The following is a 22,677-nucleotide window of genomic DNA, read 5'->3' on the forward strand; positions in this document are numbered from 1 at the left end:
CCTGGCGAGCTGGGATCAGGGGAACTGAGAGGATAACTCCCGCTCCCTGCTTGTCCTCTTTCTTCCCATGCCGACGGTGCCAGAGACTGCAGGGGATCTAAAAATTTCCTCACCTGCCAACCCTCTGCCGTTTCAACCTGCAGCAGTCGTTCGCTCCTTTGCTGCAGCATACAGTCGCCACAAGGATGTATTCTCTGACCATCCCATTCACAGGTACACTCCCAGTAATCCACCCTCTGCCCTCCCAGGTCCCACTGTGTGTAGAACGTCAGCCTGGGCAAGGTATTCACCCAGCATAGTCCACACACGACCATCCAGCACTTTTACTGACTTAGGGCTCATCCTCTTAACCTCCTTCCGATTGGCTTCGGCTCAGAGTGGTTTGTTTCTTCCTGGGCCTTCCCGCTGAACACCCAGGGTGGTGGGTTTCCAACACACCACACAGTTATTTCTAACTTCTCTCCATTGTACAATTTCCTTGTCATCTGTGGAAATCCCCTTCTTAGCATACAATATGTTGAGGGCTTTGCCTGCCCAGAGCCCAAGTCACCTAGTCTGGAACTGGTTTCAGCTGCTCTACTCCTTGGATTCCCGATTTCTTCAACCAAACTGTGTTCCGGTCTAAAATCTCAGTTACTATGTCAGTCTCGTCGTACTTTGCCTTCACTGCTGCTCCAGCTGGGTGGCTCTGCGCTTTAATCCACACTCGCTGTCCAACATGTAATGACATCTTGCCTTCCGGGGGTGGCTTCTTATCCTCAGAGCCCCTCCCAACCTCTTGTGACATAAAGGGGCGCTAATTCAGCTCTTCTGCCGGTGCTGGCCGTCCATCACGGTCTCTGTCATTCAGGGTCCTGACCAGCGACAGGACCTGAGTACTCCATTCTTTGCCATTGGCGTTCTTTCCAATCCAGCTCTTTACCAGTCCAATGGTCCATTCCACCACTCCGTTGGCTTGTGGTGTGTACGGTGGTGAATACACTCTAATTACTCCATTCTCCTGACATCACTGATCCACCTTTGCGTTGCGAAAATGAGTCCCATTGTCTGTTCTGAGCTCTTTTGGTATTCCAAGACAGCAACACACCTGGTCCAACATGCTGACACTAGTACCATTAGCCTGGCGTGCAGGTCTCACTGCAACGTATCCTGACATAGAATCCACAAGCACCAACAGATATTTTTGTCCTCTCATACCTGTTATCCCCAAGGGCCCTGCTACATCCATGCAAACTGACTGGTATGGTGCTCTTGATGGTAAGTCCTCCTGTTCGCTGTCCTCTCTGACCCGCGTTGTACCGACCACACTCAACACAGTCTTTGAGAACATGCCGAACCTCCTTCTCTGGAATCCAAAGCTGCTGTCTCTCCAGCTCCCTGTGCGTTGTGACAGCTCCAGCATGGCCGAGTGCCTCATGCACTGCCCGCGTCACCCCCTCCACACAGTCTTTCAGGACAATTTTAACTTTAGGCATACTATCCCATTTCTCGATCCCGACAAAGACAATTTTCCCCAACTGGACGAAACGATCCACGTCCTCGTTTCCTCGCCAGTGAGCTCCCTCTTTGGTGTGCGCTTTCTGATGCACCACTATAAGGTCCATGTTCAGTTGTAACTCCGCAATCTTTTTCCACAAATCTTCATGGGCCACTCCTTTCCCTTTTGCGGTTTCATATCCATTCTGTTCCCAAATGGTTAAGTCCTCATTCAGTGCCTGGGCACGATAGTGACTATCTGTTATAATCCTTGCTCATTGAATCTTCCTTTTCTCCAACTCAAGTAGGCCCTCCAATACCGCTGTCACTTCCCTAGCTTGTGCGCTGCAGGGCGCCTTCCCTCGTTGACGGTACTCCTCTTTCTCCTTGAGCTTGAGAATAAACCCCCACTACGCTGTGTCGTTGGGGCCTTTCCTGGAGCCGTCTGTGAAAAGAGTCCATTCAAAATCCTCTTGCGCTGGTTTCTCCGACATTGCAGTTGCATGGGTCCAATCTCGATATCTGGATCCAACAAGAAGTCTTCCCATCGGCCCCATCTGGCATTGGTTGCTTTTGTACTCTCAACAGTAGCTTTCCTGAGGAAATGGTGTATCTGGCTCTGGGTGATGACCCGGACCTCCTGCCCCTGGGATAAATCCTTCAAGGCACTCCAGTACCTTGCTAGTACCGTGTGTTCCTTCTCTTCGAGCGGATACTTCTTTTCCACCAAAGACAGGGTAAAACTCCACAGGGTAACCAGTCCACCGCCTTCATTGCTTACTTTTACGGTAGCACCATAGTGCTCACAACTTATCTCTGCAACCAGCCTCGCTGTAGGACTCCTGGGTTCGAGCCTCAGGGCTCCCTAGATTGCCTTTCTCAGGACCTCCAAGTTGCACTGATCAGCTGCAGTCCAGACCCACTCTACTGCCTTGTCTTGTTGCTTAAGCTTGACATACAGAGGTTTTGCATACCTCTGATACCCTGGTACGTGATCTCTCACGTAATTACACAAGCCCAATACCTTTTGCAGCTCATTCAATGATGATGGGGGTTCTATCTGCTCGGTCTTCTTCTTATATTCTTCGGATAATTCCAAATCGTCAGACACCTGTAATCTCAAATAAAACCACTTGTCTTCGCCCAAACTGACACTATCTCAGGTTCAGTTTAAGCCCCGTCGCTGTGAGTCTTTCTACGATCTTGTGCATTCTATTTAGGTGTTGCTCCTCCGTATATTCAGCGATGAACACGTCGTCTATATAGATGGTAGCATCCAACCCTTCAAGTACATCCATAATTGCTGATTGAAATATGTTAGGGGAGTTCTTGTAACCCTGGAGCAGCCTCTCCCAAACATAGGATCTTCCTTTATGGGTAAAGGCTGTTTTTCCTTGCGAACCCGGGCTAGTCAAAGAGAGAAAAATCTATTAGCCACGTCTATACCGGACTTGTAGGGTTTCAACTTCAGGATCTTTAGGGTTCCCTGAGGGTTGATGAAACTCGCTCTGTTGGCGACAGTTCTTCTATTCAAAGCTTTAAAATTGATCACGGGTTGCCAATCCCCTCCTGAGGACTCTGGCTTCTTCACCACCTGTATTGGGCTGTTGGTGATAGGGTTCGGCTCATGGCGAATCACCCCCAGTGCCAGCAGTTCCCTGACGACGAGGTCCATCTCTAACCCTGCTCCTGGGTTTAGGGGATACTGCCGAACCGGTGGATGTACTCCCCCTTCTGTGGTATGGAGGTACTTGGTTCCTAGATCACCACAGTCATTCTTAAACCTTGCCACATTCGCTTCACATTCACATTCGGTCCTTCTCAGTCGCGTTCTCCCCTCTGGAGAAAGATCACTCTCCTGTATTTTCTTCTCCATCACCTCTGGTTATCACCGACTTGTACCAGACTCTGGTGGTCGAGTCCTCAACCGTTGGCAACTTAACCAAGTGCGCCTATAAAACTTTCAGCCGCTCTTCCACCCTCCTGTGGTTGCATGGCTTCTTCTAAGTCTGCTATAGTTGCCATGTCATACGGACCCAGGACCCATACTATCCCTTTCCAAATGACGTAGGGGACCTCTGAGATCGAGGCATCCGTTAACTGCACCTTCAATCTCCCCTTGGGACTCAGCGCCCTCCGTGTCATAGACACTTCAGCCCTCGAGTCCACCAGACAGGGGACACTGTCCACCTGGGTGTCGATGTTATCCTTAACTTGGTATGCATGTTCCAGAGTGACTCAAGCTGTCATGTCCATTACTCCTTCTTCCCTCCGTCAGCTGCCTGCTGGCAGGCTAGTCAGAGAGCGTCCCTCTGCTCTAGTGACAGCTTTTCATATTCCTTCGGTGCCAGATATCCGGTCTTTTTGTTGCTTGGTTCTCCTCTGGGTGCTTTCTGGTCGGATGGTCTGCTGCTAGGAGGGTAGGTTAGAGGACCTCTTGCAGGAGGTTGTTGATCCACCCTTCTTGGCTGGTTCTGTGAGTTCGGTGGGCCTTGGGGTTGTCGCCTTCTGTTGAGTACGTTGACTCCCCTCGACCCGCCTTTCCTCTTCGAACTTCCTCTTACGATCCCATTTCTTCACTGCTTCCATTATCTGATCCGGGGTGCTGTTTACCGCATCCAACGTAACATAATACAACTCCCCTTTCAGGCCTTTCACCAGCCTCCTAAGCACCTTAACACTCCGACTGGCAGGAACTGTCTGGCTCAAGATGTACCACATCTGGGTCAGAGTCTGCCCTTGATCCAGCTGTCCACGTGCTTTTTCTATCTCCCCATCCTCCAATACCAGCCTTTTGTAATGTTCTTCTGTGGTCTCATCCTGATCCATAGGCTGCCCGGTAACATGGGACAGCCACGTCAGTCGTGCCTGATTTTCATTCGTGCTGGATTTTACCATGAGCCAGTTCTGCCTCAAATAATCCTTCAGAGTCTGCATAGGGGGCTTGTCTTGCACCAGTACTTTTATCTTCTTAAATTCCTCAAAGCTGGAACATCCCCGTGATGTTGCAGACACCCCAGCTGTTAGCTCTCACGGCTGCATCCTGCAGCTCAGTTCCATCCCGGGCAGATGTCCCTGGCTCCTCGTCGTCGCTGGAGGATATTTCCTGCAGTTGTCGGTTTTCAGTCTCTTTAGCATACTTGAGGGCTGTTTTCTTCGGACGTTGCAGCATGACATAATGGGAGATGGCCAGGAATGCATTTTTGAAGTCGGTGGTTAGATTCTCACAGCTTCTTAGTGTGGGGTAGGTGGGTGCCATTAAAAAATTAGCCCACTCCCTTACTGGCACTTTTACTGGCAACACAACTTCTTTGTCCAACCATTCCCCCCATTCTTCTGGGCATATATGCCTTCCACCAATCCCGCGTTTCCACAAATCCAAAGGAAACGTCGCGTGCCAGCCTCTCCGAGGTATGGTAAATGGTGTATACCGGGGCCTTCTTCTTTGCTCCTTTCCTCTGGCTGACCCTCAGCTCCCTAGCCCCCATGATATCTTCTTGTCTAACGGATGCCATGGTGTCTGCCTCCTCTTCATCCTCCTCGCCCCCGCTGCCACTGCCGCTGATACTGATCTCTGGGTGGCTGCCCAGGTGGGGGTGAAGTCTCTTTAGGCGCATTCTGTCTTGAGGCAGATAAGTTCCCCTGGGCCGATACATTAGATGCCCCCTCTTCCAGTTGCTCCTGTTAGGCAACAGTAGCTACTCCAGGGGTTCTCTCGGTCTGCATGTCATGGTAATCTCTTATTGGCCCCAACCTGATCCTACTAGGTGATCCCCCGGATCCGGGGGTTATAGCCTTGAGCCCCTGTCTGGATGGGGCTCTGGTTGGTGACGGCTGTCGCTGAGGTGCTGATTGTCCCCCATCGTTGTCTCTGTCCAGGGTGGAGGTGCTCCTAAGTCGCAAAGTTCTCACAGGGGCTGCCGGCGATTCTTCCCTGACTCGTGCCCAGGAACACTCGTCCTCCTGCTGGTTCAGGGTCCTGGTCAACTGTTCTCGACGCTCCTTCTGTTGCTTCTGAGGGGTGACAAGGACCAACTGCCTGATCCCAGACCACGCCTCCATTGCGTGTATGTGGCCGGCTTCACCATAGTCTTCTCATCCACTACCCATGGCAGGTTCCCGGATCTTATTCCATCAACACACATGGTCATTCGGGCATATCTAGCATTACTAGCTGCACTCTCTAGGGCCTCGACCAACTCCTTCTCATAATCCCCCTGGGGAATCCCTGCTTCATAGTCCCTTATTGGAACATGGATTATGGTGAAGTGGCATGAGCTGCTGACAGTCAGGATTCGGTTACCACTTCCTCCATCCTTCAGTCTTTTAGTTCCTTGACATAATCCTCACCGGCCTGCCTCTGCAGCTCCTCCTTGAACTTGGTATTCCAAGGATTACACCAGGGGTTGGTCAGGACAATTAGTCCATGTCCGTCAAAGTCCCATGGTTCACCATGGTATTGATACATTACTGCTGGGGATTGGCCCTTCCATTTTCAGAGCCCCTGCAGGCACAGAGGTCAGGGGAGGGAGCCAGTCCGCTCGGTTCTCCTTTTCCATGAGCTCCCCCGAGGGCTTCTACCGGGATGACCAACTCTACCCCTGACGCTGCAGATAGGCCCGTACAGCATTCAGTGTATCTGAGACATGCTCGAACTTCGCGGGCAGAGCCTCTAATCCAAAGGTAGTTCCCTCGTGGTCCCATTCCAAAGAAGGATCCAGTTCTTGGGAACTGGGCTCAGAGTCGGAGCTGGATTCGATATCGCCTCCTCTATGGCTCCCCGCAACACTCTCAGGGGGGTCCCCCATAAAGCGATCAGCCATAGCGCTGAATCCTCGCAATAAGTCCAGATAAAATTTGTTGTCTTGGTATTGTTTAGCCGCTACGGCCTTTGTTCCTACTATCACCGATCCAGCTCCAGACACTTTCCCCAGCATCTTCATGATTGGATCATACTTTTCCTGGGGGCTTATCCATGTCCCCACGGGCTGGGGATCCTTTCCCAATGCCCCTGGCCATATTACGTTTACGGCCCAATCCAACCAGGCCTTTATTGTATCCTTCTTTGTCCCTGGGTCAGGGGATGGCACCACATGCACCCTTATCTGTTGTATCACGTTGGGTGTCCAGAACGTCGGTTGGGGTCTCTCCAGCGATGTCTGCTGCTACTTCTCCTGCCCGCGTCTCGCCGCAATGGACAGGTTGAGAGCGTTGGTTATCTCACTACCTCGGCTCCAAACAGCTCACAAAATCTCTGATGCTTCATACTGCTATTCCAATCACCTCCTTGGGTACCTCCACTACCTCGGGTAGTCTCACACGAATGGTAACCTCTCTGGGCTACCAGGGTTCTTCTTCTCTAGGCATGGCTAAAGCTGCTTACTCTGCCATGCCCCAGGTTGGGCGCCATGTGTTAGATCCCACAGGTACAGGTATTGGCAGCTTCTCTGTTTATACAGGGTTACGGCTTCACGTCTAGTATTACCCCAACTGAACTCAATGATAGCATTACTCAAGCTGTAGGCGGGGTAACTCGCCTGGCTTCTAACCACCTTTAATCCTGACGTCTGCCCTGCTTCCTCATGTCCCCCGGAACCGCCAGTCAGGGAGGGTTCCCGCAGCTGGGTCCGAAGTTGAGTCCCGTCAGTTGTGGTGACTTACCCCTAATGGATCTGTGCACTTGGTACGTGCCACGTTATAGTTCAAAGGCTAGACTGAAAGCCCTAGGGACATAAAATAGTTTTAAGTGGACTTGACTAGTGTAACCAATAAGAGCTACGTGATGGAGCTACCATTCGAATCGCCTATAGTTTTATGGTCATGAGTACCAGTGAAAAAGGAGAAATAATTGTCAGCAAAGTCTTCTGACCTTTGGAGCCAAATTTTATTTGCAGGTCCAGCTTAAGCAATTGCAACAGCTCAATAAATTAATCAAAACCAAAATAAGATATTTATTAAAATAATATTTAAAATTCAATCATGTAATACCTAATAAGCAATATCCTTATCAGATTCTAATCCAAAAATAATTAAAAAAAAAGAAAAACTTAAAAAAAAAGAATTACCCATGAGCTCCTATGAATCCTTTTTAGGGAATGACAGGCGTCGAGTGAGCCGCACGGCCGATGCGACCATGCCCTAACTCAGTCCTTTTACTGACACAGAACAAGTCGGTAAAATAGGGAAGTCCCGATAAACAATGTTTCTGTCCTTTGGTAAATCCTTAATTCCTTCACAAATGTATTCCAATTGGTCTCCTCGACTCCGTATAAAGTCCAACGAATGGAAATCCAAAGTGTAAAAAATAATTCAAACTTCGATTGCTTGGCAGGGGGAATCCAGACCAAACTTTGAAAGCCAAAATAGCATAGAGTTGGCTCAGTCCGCATGCAGCACAGTCCGTGTCCGAGGCGAAAATCCCATGAAATGTATTACATCTTTTATACTCTTATTTCGAGACACATCCTATTTTCCACACATCATCATGACTAACCCTCACCCCACTACTTTTATCCAATAAGGGCGTTACATTTATGACTTATTAATTAATACCCCTCCGCCTACCATCTGTGTCCTGTTTTGTCCATTCTGCTCCTGATTTCACAAACATTGGTTACATTGCTTCACCTATTACTCATCTTAGACTCTGTGCCTAACACACAATCACTGAAAATCAACACTTCTACTAGTAATTACTGTAAATTATAAAATAATTCTTTTAATTCCATTAATTCAGTTAACCGATCATACACGTCGGTTAGCCGAGATCTCAACTCACTTGAAAATGTTTTGTCCAATTTTTACAACTTCAAAATGTGACAGACATTCTATCACTGAACATGCAGACAAACAAGTGATACAGTTTCACGTTGACATTTTATTTAAATCAACCATTAAGGTCTGAGTAAAATTAAATATCTTCACCAGAGGTCTCCTTTTGGACACCACTTGATCACATGCCATTTTGTGCAACTACTCATTTCCCCAAGACTCTCCAGGTGCATACCTATGGTGCAAGTTGCAAAATAAGCATGACCAATATAGCCACAAAGGCCACGTTGATGGCTGGTGCTAAACCTCAAAGACAATCAACCAGGGTGTATCACTGAGGTGAGATGGAAAACTGCATAACATAACCAGGCAAGATAACAGCACACAGTCCTGTGTGAATTCTACACCATGGACATTGCAAGGAGTTCTTGAATATTCGGAAACGTTAACAGCAGCATGAATTATTATGAACCTTTTTAACTTTTCATTACAGTTTGACAGTTGAACGCCTCACTGATTAACTCCTCTTCTGGGACTGCAGGTGTGCTAATCAGTGAACCCGGCTGTGATAGTGTTTGGTCAGAATCAGACACCTCACAACTTGATGGCACATGTAGAACTAATGCACATGACCTAGAGTGTTTTGTGTCTAGTTCCCTGTATTCCTTTAGTTCACAATTACTTTACAAGATCAGTTCACCCAAATCCATAAAGATCATGTTTTTTCTATCTTCTGTAAGGGTATATACACTGATCTAGCATTAACATTATGACAATATTTTTAATATGGTTTTGGTCTCTGTTGTGCCTCCAAAACAGTTGTGACTCATCAGAGAATGGACATGGGCCTTCTGAGGGTGTCCCGTGGTGTCTGGTAACGCAATGTTGTTAGTGGGGGCCTTTGTGTGCTATGTGTTGAGGGGAGGGACCTCTACTTGATCAGTTTGGGATCTGGTGAATTTGGAGGTCAGATCAACACCTTGTTCTGTTTAATTTTTTTGAGTTGTTCCCAAACCACTTTTGTGTGTGTATCTGTGTCAGGCTGCATCCTGCTGGGGATGGCTGGTACCATCAAGGAGTCTCATTGCTATGGGGTGGGGGTACGAGGTCTGGTCTAGGTGGGTAGTACATCCACCTAAGTAAATCAAAGTAACATCCACATGAATGTCAGTTCCAAATATTTCCCAGCAGAACACTGAATTATCACAAGATGATCAATGTTATTCACTTCTCCTGTCAGTGGTTGTAACGTTGTGGCTGATTAGTGTAGTTCTAAAGATGTTTTATGTACTGAAGTGTTAAGAAAGGTACTTGTTTGAGGTGCTGAAACATCTCAAATGTTAACACTGTCTACATGTGATGATCAACTTTATTCTCCATGACTTATTCTGTAAAAAGTAGATCTAATTTAAAAATTTGACGCGTCTAAATTAAATTGACACTAATATTTAAATACTAATTTGAATGACAGCTCAGCTAGATTTTCAGCCAGAACAGAATGGGCCTTTCAGAAGAAATTTTCAATCAGAGTGAGAGAGGTGATGTAACCCACTGACCGTCTGCTGCACAGAAAAATCCATCCATTATCTTTTACCACTTATCCTTAGAGGATATCCCACTGTGGGATAAATTAAAGGATTATCTTATCTTATCCTAGCTAACATTGGATGAGAGACAGGGTACACCCTGGACAGGTCACTAGTCTATCACCGAGCTAACACACAGAGACAGACAACCATTGCCACTCACTCATGGACACCTACATTCAATTACGAATCACCAATTGACCTAACAAGCATGTTTTTGAAGTGTGTGGTGCCTAGAGGAAATCAACACAGGCACAAGGAGTACACGTAATAGAACGAAGAGTATGAAAATGACACTCTGGCATCACAAACGTGCTTAGTGGCACATAACACTTCTGACACATGACTCTTACTCCTATCATCAGTCATTTGTAGAAGCCGTTAATCCTGTCAGGGATCATGGGTCATATACCTCGGACAGGTCACCAGTCTATCATAGGGTGGAAAAATACAGACAATATTCCATTTAAGATATACAACCATAATAGTCGACCATTCAACATCTTGTCGACTAGTCGCTGGTCACATGACAATAACAACATAGATGCCTTGGAGAAGGCAGGTGAGTAGCCCAGTGTTTTTGCAACAAACTAGCAGCGGTTCATCAAGTGTGTGCAAATAGTTCACTAAAGAAGAAGCCCATTCAGAATATGTAAGTCAGTCATGAAATGCATAAAAGTACTACTACAATAGAGACAAGGTTTCAAGTAAATACTTCTTCTTGACTAAACTATCCAATCTTACAACACACTGTTAAGTGCTATTAAACACCATCACGACAGTCCGTTTCAAGTATAAATTTCATTGTTGCAAAGCATTATTAGCTGCTGTGTTTTTTTGACTGATACCATCAGTGACTAATCTGTGTTCATCACATAATAGTCGACTTTAAAAAATCTGAAGTCGTGCAACCTCTACAACCTAATCTGCCTTTTGTGTGCATGTCTTTTCAACATGCACACAAAAAGGCCTTGGCTGGTATGCAGATGACCCCATTAGCTTAATACATCTAATTTAGATACATCATCAACATGTAGAATACAAGGTATAAAAGGCTTTCCTAAAGTCAAACAGATCAGCTGTGAGTACAGAATGAGTTAAAGTATGGGAGCCCAGTGGCTGCATTACTGTATACTATCGATGGCACTACTGTTTATTAATATTTTATAAGATGTGCTTTTTCAGATAAGCTCTACTGCTGTCAGGAGTCCAGGAGTCCAAGGCACAGCCCCTGTGTGTGTGTGTGTGTGTGTGTGTGTGTGTGTGTGTGTGTGTGTAGAGTCTTGTCCTTCAGTCATCAGCTGAGAGTTGAAGTGACAGCCCACATCCCTCGTCTCCCAGCTTATAAAGACAAATTTCACTTTCTCCTCCAAAGCCACCTACTTGTTGTCAGCTTAACTTCTTTTTAGTTGTGTCACATTTCCTGTCTGACCATACCAGTATGTACACAAGCACTGCTGAGAGCAAATTATTCACAGATAATAGAATGTTTCTAGAACTGCAGCAGAATTAGAACAATTGTTTAAAGACTATCCAATAATCATCAGCATTTCCTTTATGTGGGCAACCTTTCCTGAATTTATTTTGCGCCAATGTTTCTTTTCCTCAGAGTTTTTCTTACTGATGTGCAGGATACATCCATTGTTTCTTGTATCTCAGTGCTGTTCTGTTTTCTGTTCCTCCAAATTAGCTGTTTTCTGTCGTGATCATTGCTATGGCCTTGAGTCATGTTTGCCTTCTGGCTCCAGTTACTATTTCAACAGATGAACATATAAAAAATACTGAAATGGCTAGATATCTGGGTGATATTCTGTGTGAACATTCAATGCAAAAGTGTCTGGTCAACAAGTAACATTCATCATTATTTAGTCAGCCATTAAAGTTCTTTGGAAGAACAGGGTTATTACATTTCTGTGATGACATACAGTAAAACAAGGTATGTTTACATTTGTATTCTTTTGTATGCATCACAATGATGGGCTTCCATATCCATGACAGATTTTGAGTCAGTCAGTGTTGAATGGACATGCACTGCAACAGTAGTGTAGTACTTTTCTTACACTGAATTTTAAATAACAAAACAAGATGTCTCATTAAGTTAAAATTAAACAAAGAAACTACAATGACAGAGCAATCACCACAATGTTTCTGACCTGGCCATGGCTCTTATGCAGCAACGGGACATGTTGATGAAAGATGAGGAGGCCGCTCTGGTCTGTAATGTGGTCTCAATTCCCCTCAGCAGATCGTTGGTCTTGAGCAGCAACAGCATCTGCCGGGGCACTCGGTTCAACAGATCGCTGATCTGGGGCAAGTAGAGAGCTGCATTGGTCCGTATCTCAACATCCTGCCAGGGAAGACAGATAACAAGACAAGCTGTCTCTTGCTGACTCACTGGTGATATTATGTACCTGTACAAGTCAAACACCCTGTAAACCCATGCGTAATTTTGACTGATTCAATCTCTTCTGAACGGATGCACACACCTGGGGCACAGTGGGCAGCTGTGGTTCAGTAGGTAGAGCAAACCAGAGGGTTAGCTGTTCAATACAACAAAATAATACCCAATGAGCAGACTGATTACCTGGCAAGGTGGGAAAAAAGAATATGGTATGCAGCATATATATTTTTAAGACAGTTGTCTATCTGGGTGGCCTTGCTGGCATATCTATTTAATGTCTTGTCAGGAAACAACAGTGCAATCTACCAGGTTGCACCTGACTAAAAGGAATGTTTGAGATGGATCAAAAGTGATTACAACTATTAAACAACACATACGGAATTATGTGGAATTAATCAAAATAGTTTTAGATTCCTCAAAGTAGCACTTATCTGCCTTAGTAAGTCTTGTCAAAAATGTTTTGACTTCCTAATGTGTACTGAAAGCATCGGTTGCGTTGTTCCAAGGACATCTTGGTATGCAGCGACTATCCCAGTAATTGATATTCTGGCAGAACAGCTCAACTAAATGAATTATCTAAGAGGAATGACAGTCCATCGTTAACAGAGAGACAGTCCAAAAAACTTCCAGAACTCCTCAAAGTGAACATGGAAGAACATTAGATCAATGTCTCAATCTGGACTTTTTTCTAATTTGTCCAAATTAGAAATTTTTGGGGCGTGGAACTAGCAGTCCCAAGCAGTGGGATAATATCAAGTCAGAAAGGAAAGACGGAGATAAAATGAGGAAAATGAGGAAAAAGGCAGCGAATAAAATGGTTGGATTAAAACAAGAATAGTCCAGAGCTTTGTCTCAGCACAAATGAAAACATAGTGTATGACAGAGCAGAGAAAAAAGAAATGATGAAGGAAGAAAAATGAGAGAAAAGAGATGACGTTTACTTCCATGGCAACTATTTGTTCTCTTTGATGTTTAAGATGGCTGTTTGAGCAGCCATGTGAGCATCAGCATCTTGCTATACTCCACTTCAAAGGCTTTCTCCTTCCTGCACATCGGCAGGCCTAAATTACACTATTATTCATGGAACGACGTGGCCTGCAAGCTTACAAACCCTTAGTCATTTACCAATTTTTAGACAGAAAGTAAAATCAGGAGGTTAGCAATCAGTACGAGTACAGGACATTCCAAGATTGAACTGTACAACTGTGAAATTACAAGCTAATTGGAAATATAATGAAGAAATACCTTTTAACATTGTCTAAAACTCTAAAGACAATATGCTCTTAATAAAACTTAGGGATATTTGATTCATAACTGTTGCCAGCTCACGTTAAATTTGCAGTAAAATGTACACTTCTTACAAATATAGGCTTCACTGACAATGTCTTTGACTTAACACAGTAGAAAATATATTTGCAAAGCACTCTTTTCATAAGAAAAAGATGTAACAAACCTGCAACAAATCTGGATATGTGCACTAATTTTGCTGAGGTTGGATTTATTTATAGCTGTATTAGACAACAAATATTTTGTAGGGGAGTGGCAAAAGGAATAGTAAGATGTAAATCAATCTGTGGTCAGTAACATTAACACATGAAATGTGGGCAATGATTGAGGAACCAAATAGATCCAGTATATTAATTAAAAACCACCTCACATATCTTAGTACATGCAGATCTAAGGGCCTACAGTAGCTTTCATTGTCAGTGTGACCTCTAGTGGACACAGTAATTAAAGGAGAAAATCAGGTGACCTGCTTTCACACCAATCAGTTCTGGGGAATCCACCAGGAAAACTACACGATGGGGAGCTCCCCTGAGAACTTTTTTCTTTCTTTCTTTTTTTTTTTTTCTTTACTTACTCCATTCGCCACTGTGTATTTTGAATTGCCATAATAGCCATCTGACAGATTGCAATATTAGTTTGGTGAGACACACAGCAACAAAAAACAAAGGTGCATCCGATAAATCTATTTCTCTGTGTTTGTTCAGATTTTGCTACTGTATGAGGTTTGTGTTCTAAATGTCGGTTGCCAGTCGTGGATTTTTGTGTTTGAACAACCAAAATACACCTCACTCTGTGGTCACTAAAGGTTCTTTACATGCTGGAGAAAAATAAGTAACTGTTCTGAGACACAAAAAAGGGGGAAAACTGCTCCAATGGCGTTAAGATGAGGCACGTTGGGGTGGATAAATGGGTCAAGAAAACACAAGACATGACGTGGTATTACAGATGGGATTTATGGCTCTTTGGAGGGAGCTGGATCTTTGGGATCCGCTCATTTCAAAGAACCATTCAAAAGACTGGCTCATTTGGCTCATTATATTTATTCAATTTTAAGAAGGCAGCCTAGGCTTAATTCATTTTATCCTGGAAATAATCACAGGGAGGAATGATGGGCTGAGATTTGGATCAGAATAATTTTAAACTCAGATTTCCCACTAATATTTGAGTTTGAATTATTCTGAAATATTGATTATAGCATCATTTGACATGTGTGGACAAGATTTTAAAGTCTGATATGGATTCATTGTAAATATTCCACTGCCATATCCCTCTGAGCTGACAGTGAGATCACTATTTATCCTTTGTATAAAGTGTGTGTATGTGTGTAAAACTACTTTGACTTATGTTATTTGTGGAACACCTAAACACTTAAAAAAACACAATACAAAACAAAGTCAGCTACAATGAAGCTTTTAGTGCAAAAAAGAACATTTTTAACAATACAGTAAAACTCAAAATAATATTTTAAAATTATATAAATTAAATAAGATGTGCATACAGCCCACTAGTACTACTAATACAAACTGTACAAAACTGTACAAACTGGACTAGTGAACTGTCCTGAGATGCATATAGTTGCTTTGTAAAAAGTTAAAATAAAATAAAAAACCCTGAGCTAAACCCTGAGAGGAGGACTCCTGAACTGTCCTTGGGTGAATAGTAGCCTATACCTGAACTACAAAAACAGGAGATCAGTCCTTTTACTCTGAACCATAACCCCAATAACAAAATAAAGTGTAAACAAAATAAATGACATTCCCAAAATAAAGCAGCATTTGTGTGAACCATCTCTCAGGGAGAGAAGCTCCAAACCAAAGGTGAGTCGGTTCCCATCGCTCATGTTAATGAGCCGGTCAAAAGATTTGGTTCGTTCGTGAACGTCATAACTCTACCAAGTATGCCCACTTGGTACTTGTTGAGTCCACTCAGATTATATAAAACATGTTAGACATTTAGGATGATTAAATCAGTTCATTTAGAATAACCAATGAGATACACAAGTCTATAAGCTCACAGAGCAGCGCTATCACGCAACAATCAATATTCCAGCCCTCTAGGTTAACGTTATCTAGCATATTACACTGACAGAAATAAAATCAAAGACATACATTCTCTAAAGATATAGCTGTCCCAAGATTATAAACCAAACCAGCCATGGCATCTGCTGGAAAGGGTTACTGAACATGAGTAGATGCCAAAAAAAATGTCAAGGAGGACATTAACATCAAAGACCATCTTTGAACAGAAACAGTATCCTTTATCAACATGAATAACTATTATTTCCCATTTGACTTTAGAACCATTCTTAAGTTAGGGAGTGACATGTTACCATTGCCTGAATAGATTTAAAAGAAGACCAACCACCATATTCCATGCACATACTGTACATGTAGTATTTTTAAGAAGACTTTTTCATTTATACATATACATAGTCGCAAGTATTAATATTTAAAATTTTCACAGCCCTGTATATCTACTATGTGCTTATGTGTGCATGTGTGCGTGCGTGTGTACGCCTGTGCATATGTGACAGCAGCATTGTCAGAGCTGTCAGTCCAGATAAACAGAGATTTGACAGGCACAGAGAGAGGCAGACAGCTAGTCAACATTCTGACACAGATAAAGTCTGTCTCTGCTCTCTGTCTCTGTCTATTGCCCACAGGAAGTGATGCGAACAAGCAACGGCAATGCAGCAAACAAACAGCATCTGATTATTCCCCACCTACACTTACACTACCAAGTCCCAAAGGGACTGTACTGTGGTTTGACGACAAACAGACAAAGGATAACAATCTCATGTCACATACATACAGACGTGTCAGATGATATGGGATTTTAAGGGTGATAGAGGAAGTTTCTTTTTGCCGTTATTCTGACTACCATATCTGACTGGATTACACCAAATGTACACAAATTCAAAAAAACAACAAAACAACTGCCAGGAAGAGGACAGGAACTTTAAATAAGTACTAGGCAGGTGGCTGGATGAACCATCTGTCCATCACCATCTATCACACCAGCTTCAACCAATCAGTTGCTTCTCACTGTTGTCATCATAACTCTTTGTCACATAATTTTTCAATCTGTAGCCTCTCGTGCAAAACCTAAGAAAGCCCAAAACCACAAAAAACAGAATCTGATTATGCTCCAGCTACAGTGACTCCCGAGATAATGAGACGCTGATCAAATCATTGCTTTATGACTGCAAACTTATCTGACTCATTAAATACGATGGATTCTTCTGGATTGGCTTCAAGCTCTTGCTATGAAACCATTCCGTCATTGGCAACGAATATTGTCCTTAAACATAATTAACTATGCATGCACAACACAGGTGGAGGTGTAGCACTAATCCTTGCTTAATCATTTTTCTTATCCACATCACACTTCTCCATTCGTTCCTTATTTACTTTTTTTTAAAAAAAAAAGACAGAAAGAAAGAAAAAAAGATAGAGTTACCAGGCTAAAGACACAAATCTACAAAATGATACTCCACCATAGCCCTCCAGTCCAAATAACGGGGCGCTGGGTGTTCTGAAGTGCTCTGCTGAGTCTTGCTTGGGGAATAACAATTAGTAGTAATTATAGGAGGTTGGGTAGCAGGCCTCACAGCTGTCAGCAGGACACAGAGAAGGTGACAGTGCTCTCATTTGCATCTGAAAGCTTCAATAAGGACATATTGTATTGCGAGTGGTGCGATAATAGGCCGTGCAAAAGGCAAAGGAAATTCATTTGGATGGGGGAGTGGAATCTGTGCTGGTTATTTTTCTTTTTGCCTAGCGTATTAGAGTTGGCCAGCTGATTTCCAGCATTTGTATGGCAAACAGAAGAAAATAATAGGCAGAAACACAGTGAGAGAGGAAAAATATCAGAATCAACCACATGGTTTGTTATTACCCATGCTATTTTTATTAAGTATGGAAGTAAAAAGCAAATGTATGTGGGCAGTTGATAAATTGCACTAAACAAATGAATATGTTAACTTCTGGGAAGTCAATTCTGAGACTGTGTTCCACTCTCAAACATAAAGTGAGGTTATCCTAATTTATAAGGCTTCTTGGAGGTCAGCAGGAGTAAACAAAGATTGCTGGACAGGGTCTGCAGTGCGATTTGGAAAACACGGTCTGAATTAGTTTTTCTAATTGAAACTGATATCGAGACAATCAAGTACATTTTATACAGTGATTGAACAAGTGTGTGGAGGTTTAACATTCAACAGGATGTAATAAATTTTTATCATTCTTCATGTGCTACTTGACTATGCAGTAAAACTTGGCATGCCTTTGAAGCAGAGATCATTCGCTGACAAATGGACACATTCTGGTGTATTTTGACCAGCGTAGCATGACTTCAATCTCCAGCATGCCATCAGTAACTTTATTGAACAAAGATTTAAGTTAGGCTAGGATATAAAAAAAAAAGACTGCCGCTAGACAAGGGGAACTACATTTAGTCTTATTTAATAGTATAAAAGCCTTGTCCTGGCGCCAGGTTACCAGAATGAGTTTTATTCATTTTTCGCTCACATTCAAAATGCAGAGTAGACCTAGCTGCAGACAGAGTACAGACCAGTGTTTGTTTAAGAAACCAAAACACAACATAGTGTATTTAATTTGGATATCAGATAACCAAACCCTGGAATTAGCATCTCTTAAGATTGATCTTTTTTGTTGATCAGTTCTATGCATGTGATCTTTTCTGTTCACTCTTTACACCTCTTTGTGGAGTTGTCCCAGGAAACCACCTACCCCTGAATGTGGACAAGACCAAGAAGCTGATCACTGACTTCAGGAGGACACCAGTGAGCCAATCACCATCCAGGGCCTGGAGGTGGAAGTTGTGGACTGCTACAAGTACCTGGGAGTCTACATGAACAACAGGCTGGACTGGAGGAACAACAGTGATGCTGTGTACAAGAGGGGCCTGAGTAGACTCTATATTCTGAGGAAGTTCAGATCAGTGTGTGCAGGGTCTTTCTATCAGTCTGTTGTAGCGAGTGCCCTACTTTGCTGTGGTTTGTTAGGAGAGTAATACCAGCAAAAAAGACATCAGTAGGATCAACACATTGATCTGAAAGGCTGGACATGTGATTGGGTAGAGAGTTGGAGTCATTTGTCTCAGTGAGGGAAATGAGGAAACTGGATAAACTGCTCTCCATTATGGACAATCCATCCCATCCACTCCACCAAACATCAGAGGGTCGGAGGAGCCCATTCTCCAAGAGTCTGATTCAACTCCGCTCCCATAGTGAACGCTACAGAACTTCTTCTATACCTAACTCTATCCAGCTGTATAACAGCTCATCTTATTTTGCCAATTAAGCTACTATGATCAATTAATTTCCCTTGTGGATCATTAAAGTCTGTATAAGTCTAAATATTTATTTTAACATTTCTGCGATGGATACTTCTACAAAGCATTCCATGTACACAGTACAACCATATAAGAGTATTAGTCAAATGTTGAAGAAACCTTGAGCAGCATCCAGCTCATACACTGGTGGACACATGCTTAAGGCCAGCCAGGTAGATAGAAACAAAAAAGCAAGATGGGAAAGAAGAAAGAAAAAAGTGAATCGGAAGCCATCAGACAAATCCATACATTCATACATCTGAATAAAGCATGAAGCACTTAAACATGATACAAGCACAAATAAATTTAACTATAGAGCAACTTACTGGGTATACAGTGTGTTCATAAGTACAATACATTTACATATTGGAAATTGCTAATTGTGGTAACTCAGTTATGAGATTAACACAGTAAACTTGAATCTGCACAATATTGGGTTTCAATCATACTGATTTTTAAACTGGGTTAAGCTCATATAATAAATGATGACATAAGAAATTTTTGAGTAATTTAAATCAAGAATAGAGCATCAGAGTAATCAAATATGCATAACCCTGACTTTATAAAGATAACGGATAAACAAGGGGAAAGCGTTGAATTTCAAATTAGCACCACAAAGAATGAACAGTAAATTATAACAAGAGTGGATCAAAAAACATATGACAAAATACACTTAACTTGTAGTTCCACCACCTGGTTATATTTTTGGCTAATTACTTTGTTTTCAATGCTCAGGAAAGACGCATTCATTAAAAAGATAAAATGTTCCTGCACGTGGAAAAAAGACAGCAAAAAGGCACAGCTCTAAAAGCACTCAACATTTGCTGCGTGCATGTGATTGCATTAACGCTAATGGAATGCATCATCAGTTGTTAGAAGCAGGGTTTTAAAAAAAAAAAAGATCCATGCACAAGAGAGTGGAAAAGAGAGGAGAGGCAACAACAAAGGACAGAAAAGAGGAGACGGAATACAAAAACAAGGTGAAGCAGATGAGTGGTTGGGAAATGTCTCCAAACTTAAAACTCTTGACTCCAGAATGATACATAAACAAGTGCGGTGAAGTAGAAGGCGCTAGAGTGGCTTCTGCCTAATGGAATGTGTGGCCCGTGTGGACAGAGGGGTTACATTGGTGGGAGTGCTTCCATCTCAGCTAAAGTGGGAGAAAGAGGAAGGGAGAAAAATGCACCTAACTTAATTAAATCCATTCTCACAAAGAAATGATTAGGTTGACTAATGGCTAAAAATGCTCACACAATGAGCTTAGAACAAAGACATATATAACGATATACAAATAATGCGGCTCTAGCACAAATCTAATCACTCTCATAACTGGACAGCCTCTGAATTCACTTGTCCACATTCTATAGCCTGTTTTTAAATGGTCAACACAATAAAATGATCAAGTGTCCTGAGATAATATATACTAGAACTGTTGTGTAATGTCGGCAATGAGCAAACACAAGTCACCAGGTCTGAGGTTTGGCCCAGATTACTTAGTGATGTGATATCTTCACAGATCCAAACTTAATGCTTAATGTCATATATTCACAAAAAACAATGAGAAGAACAAGTCTAGAAAGACAGAGAACAGCTGATCTCACGGTGGTATCTACTGGTAGCCTTCAATGCTAACTTTAACTAGCATACTCCCGCTGACACCTATTAATACTGAGTGAGGACTTGACATCCGCATTGAGACATTCCTCTCTCAAATGTTAAACTTGTGATAAAATTTGAAAATATTTGCCCAACACTTACCACAGGATAGTACTTATCCTGCCAGATCAGGGAGTGCTGATCGCATGACCCCACGCAATCATAGAGTGTAGCAAATATAAACAATACAGAGACTGTGGTGGAAAAATTCACTGGAAATCCAATGTCTCAATATCTAGTCCAGAGGTGACAATTATGCACCTGCAAGATGTTTGGCAAACGACCAATCAAACCCAAAGACTTACTCACTTAATCGTGTTGAGAAAAAAAAGTTTGGATGAAAAAATTGTTGAGGAGATGCGCACAGTCAATATGTGGCATTTATTCTTCATTCAAAACTGAAGGTGAGATCAGTTTTAATATCTGTCAACAGTGGCATGCTAGCTAAAGTTAGCCTGGATGTTTGCGGTTGCTTGACAACGCAGTCAGTTACTCTGTGTCCTTGTTCAATTGTTTTTCACATTGTTTTCTGTGGAAGTATTTACACGATCATTATAAATCCTACATGTTTAATATTAACTAGGACAACCGCTAATGGACACATGAGTGTTTGGAGAAGTTTAAAGTCGGATCTGAAAATACCACATATTATCAAGTAATCTGGGTTGAACCTCAGTCTATAGTCTGAGCCCCGTCCTTGAGGACAGTGTCTAGTCAAAGCTTCTCATGGATGTCGTGATGCTGTCTCTACTTCTGGTAAACTACTTCTGCCCCTTTGATTCTCAGTGCCATTATTCCACTCATTGCCCAATGATTATTGAAGGGTTAGGGTTAAAACTGGGGACAAGAAGATAGGTCCAGTAGTAAGTGAAAAGCTAAAGGCTACCCCTTCACCACAACAGTCTACTACATTCTTAATTCCTGCATGACAGGGAATAAGATACAGGAAGATTTAGCCAGCACAACAGCATACACAGAGTGGTTTAGGTAACATTATCATTTTAAAGCATATATTCACTTAGATGTGTCATGAAAGGATATTTACTGTTAAACTGATGCTTTTTTCTTGAAGGTTTCTTGAAGGGTCACCGTGCTATATGCACTGCTGTAGATCCCTTTTATTCCTTTATCCTACCTACCTTATGCAGTCACAGCCATTTTCAGCTGATTTATAAATTTCACTAATTTATCAGAAAAAGCAATGATCACAAAACAGGATACAAATCTATTTGATAGAAAAACACGAATCATCAGGAAACCCCAGACTAAAATTATTTAAGTTATTACAACCATATACTACTGCCTTTATCATTGATCTTTCTTTATTCTATGTATATTGTGTATTCAGATTACAAAGAGTTCAACAGAAACAATATGATCTGGACAAAAAAACGTATTCAGTACCATAAGCAAATTGGCGCTGTTATGCCTGAGTACTGTGTTTATCATGTTCTACTTTCTTTTAATTTCCAATATGGCGACACAGTGAAGAATCCTTAAAAAAAAAAAGTTTTAATAAAACATTATTTCCCTTTATTCCATTAGCCAACTGATGCCCTGTATTCAATTTAAATGATTACTCATTGTAACTTCAAGCAGTGAAATACTAAACTTAACCAAAATGTCACATCTGATGGGCCTTTTACATATGGTCATGCTTCAGGTATATAACACAAGAATATTTTTCTCATATCCCTGGTATTTGTCTAGACATAACATCAGCTCTCCTTTATGATTTCCCTAAAATACACATTTAATTTTTATAAACATTAAAAAAAGTAAACAGAGATATTCATGTGCCCGCCACTGCAAAATTCTGCCTGGTACTGCCCGTCACATGTGAGGGGGTGGCACACTGTAGCAGACTGTTGTGTAGTTTTTTTGCCAGCTTCAAAAGGTTGCATAAGAGAGATATAAATAAACTCTCTTGAGCACAGATGGCTTTTAGGAATACCTGTGGGTAAAGATACACATAAACTGGTTTTATATTGGTTAATTCTGGAACTAACGTAACTGTTTTAGAGTTAATATTTAGGTCTCTCAGTCCTATTTTAAAAAATAACACGTTATGCTGCGTGGCCAACAGAACTGGTGATTTCAAACTCACAGACAGGTAATAAAGCCTGGCCCATGTCACCCTTCACCCTA

The 22,677-nt window shown here is 42.5% G+C and overlaps 1 protein-coding gene across 4 annotated transcripts in view; it reads right to left on the reverse strand.

Moving 5' to 3' along the window:
• adck1 (aarF domain containing kinase 1) overlaps window positions 1-22,677 on the reverse strand; it is an 87,269-nt gene that overhangs the window by 9,668 nt on the left and 54,924 nt on the right. For 3 of the 4 annotated variants that reach the window (XM_047611797.1, XM_047611798.1, XM_047611799.1), the window contains one exon: window positions 11,987-12,180. In XM_047611797.1, coding sequence (XP_047467753.1) covers window positions 11,987-12,180 — 194 coding nt within the window. Of the gene's footprint in view, window positions 1-11,986; window positions 12,181-19,871; window positions 20,024-22,677 lie in introns of those variants that run through there. The other variant, XM_047611800.1, reaches the window with a different exon arrangement.

This window comes from Mugil cephalus, chromosome 17, assembly GCF_022458985.1.
Source record: "Mugil cephalus isolate CIBA_MC_2020 chromosome 17, CIBA_Mcephalus_1.1, whole genome shotgun sequence".
Classification (NCBI taxonomy): domain Eukaryota; kingdom Metazoa; phylum Chordata; class Actinopteri; order Mugiliformes; family Mugilidae; genus Mugil; species Mugil cephalus.